Raw genomic sequence first — 12,459 nt, 5'->3', positions numbered from 1 at the left:
TTTCCTAGTACCGTCCATGGATTTCCGATCTGTACGGACTGGGAGCGTGGGCATGGCCTCTTCCCACGCACTCTGCTCCCGGGGTCAGGGAGTCACCCTCCTTCAAGGCTCTGGCCTCCTCGCTGGGGCAGTTCTTATGGCACAGGGTTTCTCGAGAGCTTGAGAGCTGACCAGACGCCCGCTACACAGCCGGTCCGTGTGGACATGTTTTTCTTCTGCGTCCACTCATCTTGTAGTTAGAGCTCTGTGCCGGCTTCCCACCTTTTCGTGGTTCACTTCCTCCAACATTTCAAACACGCCGGGCGCACAGCAGCCTCAGCGCTCTCCTTCCTACTTGGGTCAGCATCTGCAGGCCTGTGCTCACATCATCTCAGCTGCGCTAAGTCTTGATTTTTGCCACCTTTTCTTGATCAACCTTTACAGAGGGTGGTCTACTTTATTACTCTTTTTAAAATGTTTTAAGTTTTATATATTTAAAATTTCTAAATTTTCTATGAATTTTTGCTATTGAATTTAACTAAACATTTAAAATTAATTTTTTAAGTTATTTATTTATTTCTAGAGAGAGGGGAAGGGAAGGAGAAAGAGAGGGAGAGAAACATCGATGTGTGGTTGCCTCTTGCACATCCCCCACTGGGGACCTGGCCTGCAACCCGGGCATGTGCCCTGACTGAGAGTCAACCAGCGACCCTTTGGTTAGCAGGCTGGTGCTCAGTCCACTGAGCCACACCAGCCAAGGCTAAAATTAATTTTTATTTTAACAAAGTACATAGAATCTTTAAAGGCCAAATAGTACTTAAAAAGCTTGTTGAGGAGAACTGCAATTCTCCAGCCTGCTGACCGACCACCTTCTACCCTCTCCCTCTGGCAGGCACAACACCCCTGTGTCCAGCCGGTCACTGACGATACTGCCCACAACTGCGGTCAGGGCAGTGAAAGCCCCTTCTTAAGAGAATCTCTCGTGTGTTTGGGTGAGAGTTTCAAACACTTTCGCTTCAGTACGGGGGTGGCTGGGTGGGCACAGGGCGGAATCTGCACAACCCCATTGCTATTTGCCCCATTTCACAGATAAGAATGAAGGCATTTCAGTGTTTGTCCAAAGTTACGTGACTACGGGCAACAGAGTCCAAATCTAAACCCAGATTTTTAGGCTTCTACGCAAACGCTTTTAACTTCATGATTTTCAAAATCTATGTGCATCTGCTTGTCCTGAGTGCTTGAGAAATGCATGTTCTCGGGCCCCCAGTCATCCCGTGCCGCAGGGCCCTGCAGTCTGCATTTCTTGGTCTCCCCCGAGGGCCTTCGACGGCCAGGGAGGAATGCTCCGGCCTACTGTGCTCCTCCCCTCTCGCTGGTCTCGAAGGGCCCTTTCCAACTGTTTTCCACCAAGAATTATCACCGTCCTTGCCAGAGCAAACACACCCCCTTTTCTATGGGGGGCAAGTCTGATTTCAGCGGAAATGGACAATCAGCCTGTCACAGTGGTTCTGTCCTTTGGGGTCCTGTGCCCTCCAGAACAGCTCGCTCTTGTCATGTTTTTCCAGGTAGCCTGAAATGGGTACGTTTTATTAGTCACTCCAGAGAAGACATGTAGCTATTCTGAAGTCAGGACAACTCATCAGGAGGTGGGCGGGGTGGGAGGAACGTTCTGGAGACCCGCAGGAAGCGCCCTCCACGGAGCTGGACTTCCCTTCCACGGCCATGGGAGGATTTTCCATCCCACGGGAAGCAGACAGGGTTACTAGTCTGGGCTATTGTCTTTTGTTCCGCTGTGGCCCCGCCAAGGCCTGTGAGTGTGTTCCCTAAAGGAGGCACATCTGCGCCCGGCAGCAACAGGCAACACCTGCAACCCCGGCTTGGAGCCTGAATTAGAAACCGCTTACTTCTCCTTTTACTCTGCACGTTCCTATAAATACATGGGGGAGGAACCCAGTCCTGTGTCCAAGGGAGGCCGGAGAAGTGACGAGGGGAGGGCCCTGTTGGCCGCAGTCTCCGTCCTCTGGACGAGCAATAAAAGGGGCAGCAGTGGTTCAGCCCCCTGCGAGTGCCTGGCTGTCCCCAAAGGGAGAGACTTGGAGACCCCCAGCCCCTCCATCTCCCACCGCATAGCCAGGCAAGCAGCACCAGCTCTGGGTTGAGGATGCAGCGACCACTGGGGAGTCCCTTTCTGGCATGTTCTGAATGCACAAGAAAGAACCACTGGAGCATGCTGGGCACTGCATCTGATAAGAATAAAGACAGAAAAAAAAAAGAAGAAGAAAGATGGAGTGGAAACCATCTGTCTGGTTTCTGCCCCTTGGCATGCCTGTGTTTCCATTTCATTATAACAGAAAGGGCAAAGGCATCAAAAGAATGAAAAGACAAGGAGCTAGCATCTGCGAAACATGTATCCAACCAAAGATTGGCACCCAAAATATGCCAAGAACTCTTGACACTCAACAGTAAGAAAACAAACAACCCAATTTCAAAAATCAGCAGAAGAGAGGAACAGACACCTCACTGAAAAGATGCTCCACATCCAGTGTGGCCGGAGAACTGCAAATCACACAAGAATAAGACCCCACCACATATGCACCAGAAAGACTAAGATCCAAGACACTGGTGAGAATGTGGAGCGACAGGAACTCGCGTTCAGTGCTGGTGGGAGTGCAAAAGGGTGCAGCCGCTCTGGAAGACAGTCTGGCAGCTTCTTGCAAAGCTAAACATACCGTTACTGTATGATCCAGCAATTGCGCTCCTTGGTATTCACCCAAATAAGCCGAAAAGTTATGTTCACACAAACAAATGCTTTGAGTAACGTTATTCTTAACTGCCCCAACCTGGAAACAACCCAGATGCCCTTTACTAAGTGATAAATAAATACACTGGGGTGCATCCAGACATTGGGATATTTAGGGGGAGGAAGAAAGAAGAAATGAGCTATCAGGCCATGAAAAGACACGGAGGACCTTAAATGCGTGTTACTAAGTAAAGGAGCCGGTCTGAAAAGGCTGCATACTGTCTGATTCCGACTGTATGGCATCCTGGAAAAGGCAAGACTAGGGAGACGGGGGTTGGGAGGGAGGCGGGATGAACAGGCGGAGCACAGAGGGTGTTTGGGCAATGGACCTACGCTGCGTGACACTGCAGTGGTGGGTGTGCGCACGTCCTTACACGCCTGCCGAAACCCACGGAACGAGCGTGCAGCGCAGTGAACGTTAGTGCAGACTGCGGCTTTGTGACCCAGTGCCAACCCTGGCTCGCCCGTTGTGAAAAGGAAGGTATAAAACGGATGGAAGGGGTGATTACGTGAACTGGAAATAGCTAACACAGACAAAAGGGCCCAGCACAGTCTAACCCAAGAGGGGAGGGAGGCAGTCCCAGCGCTGCCCGCCACTGACACCGGAAGGCCAGTCTTCAGTAGGAAGGCATTTTTAAAGGAAAATGTTAGTTCTCCGTGAACTGGGGGGGGGACACCACGTTTGAGCATACGAGCCCTCCCACGGCCCACCAGGTGGATGCTGTTGTCACCTTTACTTACAGGTGAGAGACTGTGCCCAGAGGCCCCAGCTCAAGCGGCAGCTTTGGGGATCAAACGTCTATGCTGATAACCACTGTATTATCCTACCTTCAAAAAATGTGCAACTAGACTGAGGTTGAAAGGTTGTCCAGAGACCTCCTACGAAACAGAGCTGAATTATAATCACTTCTTTGGTAGTAAACGGGCCCTTCTGAGATGAGCGTCCTCAAGGTTTGCCCCCCGGAATGGAGTGGCGCTCCTGTGTCTAGCAAACCGCTCTCCCTCCCCTCACCCTGACCGAGTGACAGGCGAAGTCAGCCACTCACCTTCTCCTGTTTTTCTGCAAATCCAACTCAGTGCCATTTCCCACCGGCCGGCTGCTCCTGCATTAAGTTCGGTCTGTCCCACGTGCACTGTGTTAAGACAGGTCTTCTGGTGGCTGGGGTCTCTCTCCTGTCCCCAGCTGTTTAACTGCTGGGAATTACTAGTGACTTGTGGACAAGGTTTGGGTCTCCTGGGACCTACCTGGGAACTGTGCCCTGGAAGCCGGGGACAGACAGAGAGCCGGGAAAGTGAAGGCTGAGGAGGAGGGAGGTGGCGGCATCCTGGGGGCTTGGCAGGGGCCACTGAGGCCTGACTTCTGACAGCAGACACCACCATTCCTCTACTAACTGTCATCTTAGTGTCACCAGTGACTGTCACGAAACCCACTTCCTTATCCGGGCTGCGCGTGGCAGTAATGACCCCTTCATTCTTGAGTTTTTTGTTTGTTTGGGGTTTTTTTTGGTGTTCAGGGCACATTCAAGTCTCACGGTCAGCCTCTGCTTTGCCCTCCCTAGCGAATTTGGGAACTTCCACTCTGTACGCCTGCATCCGTGGAGGCAGAGACAAGGCATTTAAGGCCCAGCAGGGGCTCTGAGGTTACATCCGAAGTTCAGCCTGAGCAAAGGACCGCAGGCCGTGAGCACGCCCCCCTCCAGCACCTGGTGCTGTTCGGTGGCGCTGTGCAGACACAGCACCAATAAGGACGGAGTGCAAACGGCCACACTCACAACATTAGGGCCCAAGAGACACTGGCAAGGGCGTCTGTTTAGGGCAGGTAGACACACGTCAGGGTCGGCCAGCTTTCCCACGCAGGGCAACAGAGGGTGTTTCAGGCCCCGAGGGCCACACCTGTCAGAGCTACTCCGCTTGGCCCGGCCAGAAACCAAGCCCCCGGAACTACGAATGCACTTTCTTGTAGGACCAGCTGGGGTCCAGCGAACTTCACTGCTAGACACTGCAATGTGAATTTCATCTAATTTTCCCGTGTCATGAAAAATGACCCCAGTGTTCCTTTTTTAACCACTTAAAGAGGTACAGCCTTTCTCAGCTGTGGCCGGGGCTTGCTGCCCCATTTGTGGCCCCTCCACGGGCTGGGCCTCACCCTGCGCTGCAGCACGAGGCTGTATAGGATGAGCTTTAGGTTCGGACTGAAGGGCTCACAAGCAGGCACAGAAGAGCCTAGAGACCTTGTGGCCGGGGAAAGGACTGTGGGCCAGTACAGCTGGAACCTTTGCTCATGCTGCCATCTAGTGGCTAATCCGCCCAACGCGCGGCCTTCCCTCTGGGCTTGTCCCGGGGCCTAGAAAACATCTCCCCTGCCATCAGTTGTGGTGACAGCTGGGGGTCTGTGTCCCCACCACAGCCAGGAGGGACTTCAAGTCACTTAAACCCGAGGTAAGTGTAACGGTAAAGAGGAAATCTTGACAAATCATTTAAAGTGAACAGCTTCCAGCTACAGAAGTTCGAGAGCACTGAGCTGGGATTTCTACCGCCTTCTCCCGACCAAAGACACTCAGTTCCAGGTGAAGAGAAAAGTCCGGGAGGGCCGGCTGCTCTCGAGGACAGCAGCGAACGCAGAGCCTGTCCACGGCTCGCCTGACACCCCCCTTCCCCCCCTCCCTGCAGGCTTGGGGTCCTTGCCCTGACACAGCACAAAGCAGAAGCAGCCTCCTGGCTGGTAAGGGCAGTGGGTTCCCATCTCAGCTCTGTCACTTAACTGCTGAGTCCTTGGACACGTGCTTAGCCTTTGTGCCTCAGCTTCCCCAACTGTGAAATGGGGCATAGTACCTACCTCTTAGGGCTGTTGTGAGGCTAATGGTGGCCGGCCACTAAAGGGCATGAAGGTGTTCACCACCATTAAGAATTTACTGTGCACCCACTATGTGTTTGACATTTAGCGCTTTATGTATTTTGCCAAATGTAACTGCTGTCCCTATTCTACACAGTGAAGGGCATCCCCATTCTGTAAGTCAGCCTGAGGAAGGTCATGTGTATGGTGGGTGCGTGTGGGAACAGAGTCACGATGGCTTCCACCTCTGGCACCAGTTAACGGAGGCCTCCCATACACAACTGGGTTACCACATTGCAACATGACCCAACCCCGACAGGCCAGCAAGAGTGAGCACTAGGGAGCACCTGGCAAGCTGGCGGCATTCCTAGCCTTTATCTTGGGGAGGGTGTGACTTTTACTGCTCCTGTTCCAAGGCCAAGGCCGTCCTTCTGGGCCTTGAGGGTGTATTTGAGTAGTGGTGGCTACTAGAGGAACAATCTTCATGCAGATGTAAAAGCTTTTAAAATACTAGCAGTTGCATGCCTCTTTTCTGCCTGCCCCGATACTTTATTTCTTAATTTCTGATGTCTGCACAACTCAGTGTTCCAACAGGGGGGTATGTGTTTGTATAGGTTTATAACCTTGGACATAGGTGAGAGTTGATGCTCATCGGGTCTGAGATAGGCATGTGCTTAAAGCCTGGTTCTGAGAGCTCTGAGGTTCCCACTCTGCAAACGTTCCTTCATCCCCTGTCTTCAAATCCTTCAACAGACACACAGAAAAGAAATGCTCTGACCAATTGGACCCAGCCCAGTCCTGTCTCAGGAGTCCAGGGTGCCTGTGGTTGTTAAGACCGTGGCTCCCTATCATTTTATATGGTTTTTAAAGGCTATTGTCCTTGTCTTGGCTGGTATGGCTCAGTGGGCTGGAGTGTTGTCCTGTAACCGAAACATTGTGGGTCAGAGCACATACCCAGGTTGCGGGTTCGATCCCCAATCGTGGCGTATCCAGGAAGCAACTGATTGATGTTGCTCTCATACATCAATGTTTCTCTCCCTCCTTCTCCCCCTCCCTTCCCCTCTAAAGTCCATATCCAAAGATTACAAATAAGTAAGTAAACGATAAATAAATGAGATCTCTGCCCTCAGTTCTGCAGAGAAGCACCTGGGGCCGGTGGCAGTGCGGGAGTCTGCAGTTGGGGCCTGGCCCTCCACAGTTGTGCTGACCAGTGACCACAGAGAAAAACTGCGAAGTACCATCGATGCGTTTAAGATGTTTATAACAAACTTAGACCGCAATGGCCTGAGGAGGAGACTGCTGATTGCTTCCATGGCCATCTGCCTGCACTCTGGAAGGTTTGGGGCACAGGCTTGCAATCTCAAACGTTTTGTATCTCACGCTCAATGTTCTCTAAATTCGATCAGTGGGAAATGGCATCTGCTTGCATGCACTCTCCTCGCCCACCACAAGGTGGCGCTGCTGCCCAATGAGCAATTTCTTTCGGCGTGTGGCTGGCTGAGACCAGCGCCAGCCAGCAGGTTGGAGCTGTCGGAGCTGCTACAGGAAAAACAATGAAGAATCGCCCCACCCTAGCCGCCCTGCCCCCTCCATATCTCCAGGAGCAAAATCGGATCATGGGATCAAGAATGCTGGTGACGGGAAACCTGCAGTCACGGAGGAAGAGTTGTGACTGCTCGGATGTCCCCACTGTGTCGTGCCCCTCTTCCAAAGTGGGAAAGGGTCAGCCTAAAGCGCCCACGCTCCCGAGACGGGCACGCGTTCGCAGCGTTCAGGCGACCTGTCCGGAGGGCTGGCGTTTTGCAAAAGAGGGCTGATGGGACATTGACCTTAAGAATCCGCTGTGCTGGGACCACACGGTGCCGCCCTCTGCCCATGAGTGAAGGGTCTAGGGCGCTGCAGGTTAAAAAACAAAACAAAACAAAAACAACAACAACAACAAAAAATGCGCCCTCTGCCTGAACTCACACCTGCCCCTCTACCCTCAACCCACAGCCCTTCTTTCTCCTAACAGCTGACCATGATGCAGTTACCATGTCTGACGTCAGAGCACCCCCAGGCCTTCACCCCCCACACCTCACTCCCTTCTCTAAAAATAAATAGGTCGTTTTGGAGGGGTGGGCAGGGTGGAGGAAGTCAGCGCTTTCTCTTATTTAAGATGAAACAATGGGAGGTTCTGGGGCTGGACTCTCGTCTTAGCTGGCCGCCACCTGGTGCCAGAGCCTCCACCTTAAATGGTTTTGTGATCAGTGCGGAGAATTGGAAAGAGGTGTCCTTCAAGCTCAGAGGGATAGTACTCTTAAGTACTAGATGCTGTTTTTTAAAAAAATATTATTTTACACGGTGCTTTAATGTTTTTAGAACCATCTCAGAAAAATTTAATTTTTAGCACTGACGTGAAAGAATTAAATGTGAGTCTGTCTGGTAATGAACTTATTCTATTTTGGTGCTGAAAATTCAGGACCATGGGACTGAGCTCATGTACTGAGAGCCCATCACTGCCATTCATTGGGAAGCTCTTCAACCAGATACAATTTTTGAGGACCAGGGAGGTCTGATGTTTTTTTTTATCAGTGGTGAGAGCTGAAATAATGACACTTGGTATAACGGAGAGCTGCTTGCTGGCTTTCCCCCCAGCCACCAATCACTGCCTTCGCTCAGATCTAATCCTCTTCCATGTGCTACTGTCTCTTCAACCAGGATCCCCATCTGTTCATCAAAATTGAATTTCACTAACATTTGAGTGCCTTCCTGGTGCTTTTGCATGCACTATGTCAGACCTTTCCCATTCATTGTTTCATTTACTCTCCAGAGCCTCAATTTAAAGTCAACAATCGTATTGTACGTCCTTGGAAAATGAAGCTCAGGAGGCCAAGTTGCTGTCTGCTTGCCTCTTCCATCCCCCCCCTTTCCCCTGCCTCACCCTAACCAGCCTCTGAACGCTCAGGCTCTGTGTAAGCTCAGCCATCCAACGGTTTTCTCAGAACCTACGGTCAACGTGTTTCCGACGGTTTCCTCAAAAACTACTGTTAACATGTTTTCCCTCTGTTTAAAACGTACTAACTTCCAACTTTTCCTTCAGTCAACTCGCAAACCTCCAGTCCAAGTCTATTCTGTTGAACCACAACTCTCTTAACTCTCAAAATGCCCCCTGGCCCTCAGCTGCCCTTGTCTCCTCCTCCTACCTCCCAGCTCCATGCCTTTCACACGCTTCCTCCCCAGAGTGCAGTCCCTTCCCCAGTAGGGGTCCCGCCGGACCCACCCATACTGGAAGGCTCTGCACACTCACCTCCCCCGTGGAGCCTCACACACACACATCCGGGCCACCCTGTGTCCCCCTGGCCAACCTCCCACAGCACTGTTACTGTATCATTTCAGGAGGGTGTCAGGAGGTGGACTGAGGGCCTTGTGTGCCGAAGGTGGTAGAGGAAACCTCTTGGAAAGTGGTATGGCCTGTCTTGTGATATTTACATGTATACACCCCCCATGCAATAGAATATTATAAAGCTAGTAAAAATGGCTAAACTGCAGGAAAGTAACATCAGCTATATCCTTTTGACCCTGAGAAAGCATATTTCTTATGGCTTACTTTTATCTTGGTGGTGGCAAATATTAAAATATGAACACTTGAGAGGATAGTGTTTCTAACTTTTAAAGTTGCAAATTAAATTCACGCTGGTCAACTCAGGAGAGCACGAAGTGCAGGATGGCCAGGCCCGGGAAACGCCTCCTGTGAAGCCGAAGCGTATTTGAAGGAGGAGGACATAAAATGTGCGGAGAATAAAATTGAGAGTGGTTCTTACCTTGGTGTGGGGGTGGGGAGGGCAAAGGGATGGGAGAGGGCACAGGTAATGATGCTGGAGACCCGTGCACCAGCTCAGGGGGGGCTCACGCGCGCACCACGCCCAGGTGCACACTTGCTGGCTGAAGTGGAAAGCTGGTGCACTGTGAGCCACCAACCCCCTGCCCACTGGGTGCAGAGGGGCTTCCGTTAGATGGCTCCAGATGGTCACTCGGTGCCCTGAGAGCTGGGGGACCCCCCGAGGGGCCTGGGCTGAGTGGCAAGACATTAGTCACTGCCGGAGGCCATGACTGATGCCCAGAGACCTGGGAAGTGCTGCCCCATCATCTCTTAGAAATTAAGGACTGTATAAAAACTGACCTGAGACTCGGTCATGGGACACCTGACCAATGAAATAAAGATATTATTCGGTATTGTACTGGGAGAGCTGCTGGGGAAACAAAATCACATTAATACATTTGAGAAAGCCAACTGTGTCCTCTGCACTTTCAGTGAGAAAGGCCTAAACCAGTGACACCACTCCAGGGTGACAAGGACTCGTCCTGGCTACCAGGGCAGCTCCCAGCACGTGTTCAGGGAGCACAGAAGTGCAGTCTCCTCTTCTAGGGGGTCACACGTCAACCACACGGCCCAGCTGCCTGGGGGAAACTGAAGGGCGTCGGGCCGGCAGCTGACTCTGGGATGCAGAGCCTGCTCTGCCGGGCGACGGTGGGCTGGTTTTCAGAAAGAAAAATAAAATTAATGATGTAGCATGTCCTCTACTGTTCAGTTTTATAACGTTTGTAATAAAGCACAATTCTTAGACTGTTTTTCATTTTTTTATTGCTGTTAATTCAAGGAAAAAAGGTTGCATAAAATCCAATCTGTTCTAGAAATATAAGTGGCCTTTCCAGTACATAACATTTCGAATATCAAAGTCTACGGTAAACATACAAATAAGGAGAAGGCAGCACACCTCCTATGTACAGTACAGTATCTCAAACCATAACATAAGCTCCATGAAGTACAACTGGCAAGCGACTCACAACGCGGCCCGTCCGAGGCCCATCAGAACTCCCGCGGGAACAACTCAGCGCAGCTTAACAATTAATTTAATAACGTGGTCCAAAAGTACCCAGATCAAATAAAATATAATTAATCAAAATAATCTCCTGTACTCAAACTCTGTTTCTTTTTAAATTAAAGCTTTCCTCGACCCCTTCCCACCCCCCTTCCCCCTTTAACTCCCAGCCCCTGAAGGAAAGTTTCAAAACGCACGTGGGTTCTATAAATAGAAATGCTACCTAGGAAGCAAGACATGAAGCTTCTTTTTTCTTCAAGTTTTTCCTTTTGCTTAGCAATCTGTGAGGCTTCTGAACCGAGACCAAACATCGACGTTCCCCGGCTGCACACCGAGGTCACTGCGCACGACAAAAACCTTTTGTTTGGGCTCTGTCCTGGGCACGGGAGCAGACCCCAAGCAGACCCCCAACCCTGCAGCTGTGCGGTGGGGGTGCTGTGGGCCGAGGCAGCTTGAGGAACACACCCAATCTCCCAGATAACCTCAGTGCACTTTAGGAAATCAAAAATTACCCGGAAGCAATTTAGTACATAGATTGGCTTTAACCCCCCCCTTTTTTTTAAACAGCAGCATTAAACTTAGTGACAGGACACTGACATGATTAATACCCTCTTACACTCAGCAGTCTTTCACATTATCATCAAGCATAGTGGTAAACGGTTAAGGAAGTGGCTCTGCGATGAGAGACAGGCCAGGGCACAAATACCTGATGTTTGCAGAAAGGCAGGGCTCTGTTCAGGCTGCAGTAAAGCACACAGATTTTCACCACAACGCGACACCGTGACAGATGGTACAGGAAAGGAGAGCTGTCACCTAGGCAGCGTCTGAGCATGAGACCGGGGTGGACTGCAAGTGCAACCGGCTGCCGGCCGCCACCACCAACACACACGCAGAGCAACACTCACGCCGGTTCGTTCGCTTTATGTCTCTCTGAGGCAACAGGCTAAAAAAAGGCGATGAGTTTAAAAAGCCGTTTGTTTGTGAGAAAAAGCTCTCTGTCCACTTCATATATCATACTGTTCCGGGTTTATATGGTTTTACTTCTTCCACTTATTCAAGTTGTATTTGGACAAGCAGCGCTGCACACAGGTATCTCTGCGATGCTGTTTATCCCACACACGCTTCCTGGGGACCTCACTTCTCCCTTACGATTCGGGTGAAACAGCTGGCCCTCAGCTTACGTGCAGAGCAGTCACAACAGTGGGGCCCAGCGCATCGGCCACCCCCCGTCCCCCACCAGGGGCCACTGGAAAGTGGGAGGGGGGCAGGGAGAAAAGTGTGCTTTAGGGTGAAAGTGAGAAAAGCTGGGGAAGAAGCAAAGTATCTTTTTTTTCCAAAACCATATGACTGTCACCAGTGTTGTAAAAAAAAAAACAAGGTCAAATACACAGTTTTGAAGAGTCAGTAAACATCGCACACAGCAAGTATTCAGTGTAGAAGAAAACACCGCACATCCATTTGCCGTTCGATAGTTGGGTGTTTAAATTACGCGTCACACAGACAAGCCTGTTGTTGGACCAGGAGGCCGGAGGCTCAAAAGCAATGCGTTCTTTTCTGTTTGGACAGCGGTACAGGAAAAATGAGAAGCCCCAACTGCATAGACATCTCAGAAATGTGCAGACAAAGAAACATGAACAAAATACCTTTCCTTTCCTGCCCTCCACACCCCACCAAGGCTCCCCACACTTCATGTGTTAGGTAGGCAAGCTTTACTCGGTTCATTCAGTCTGCAGAGTCCAACGAATCGTTAGGAGGGGGGAGGGGAGGTGCGTACCTCAGTCTGTAAGTGCCTAAAACGGGAAAGACAGAACTGCTAAGTCACTGCTCACAAAGCAACGCATCACAAACCACTACAGACAGCAAACGGGCATGCTCGCCAGAAGGCCTCTTCTTCCCACTACCACCATTCCAAAGTGGTGAATATGATTACTTTTCAGAAGTGACCTGAAGTTTGTGCTCTGAGTTCAACCTAAAGCCATCAAACT

General features: G+C 50.8%; 1 protein-coding gene across 9 annotated transcripts in view; it reads right to left on the bottom strand.

Annotated features, from left to right (window-relative positions):
* ZCCHC2 (zinc finger CCHC-type containing 2) overlaps nucleotides 1–12,459 on the bottom strand; it is a 93,451-nt gene that overhangs the window by 31,973 nt on the left and 49,019 nt on the right. For 2 of the 9 annotated variants that reach the window (XM_053913359.2, XM_045187963.3), the window contains one exon: nucleotides 10,220–12,264. The exons of the other annotated variants lie outside the window; for them this stretch is intronic. In XM_053913359.2, the coding sequence (XP_053769334.1) occupies nucleotides 12,197–12,264 (68 nt within the window). In that variant the 3' untranslated portion in view covers nucleotides 10,220–12,196. Of the gene's footprint in view, nucleotides 1–10,219; nucleotides 12,265–12,459 lie in introns of those variants that run through there. 9 annotated transcript variants of the gene reach the window in all.

This window comes from Desmodus rotundus, chromosome 10 (assembly GCF_022682495.2).
Source record: "Desmodus rotundus isolate HL8 chromosome 10, HLdesRot8A.1, whole genome shotgun sequence".
NCBI lineage: Eukaryota > Metazoa > Chordata > Mammalia > Chiroptera > Phyllostomidae > Desmodus > Desmodus rotundus.
The sequence above is the reverse complement of the archived record's forward strand: the minus strand, read 5'-3'. Positions and strand labels throughout refer to the sequence as shown.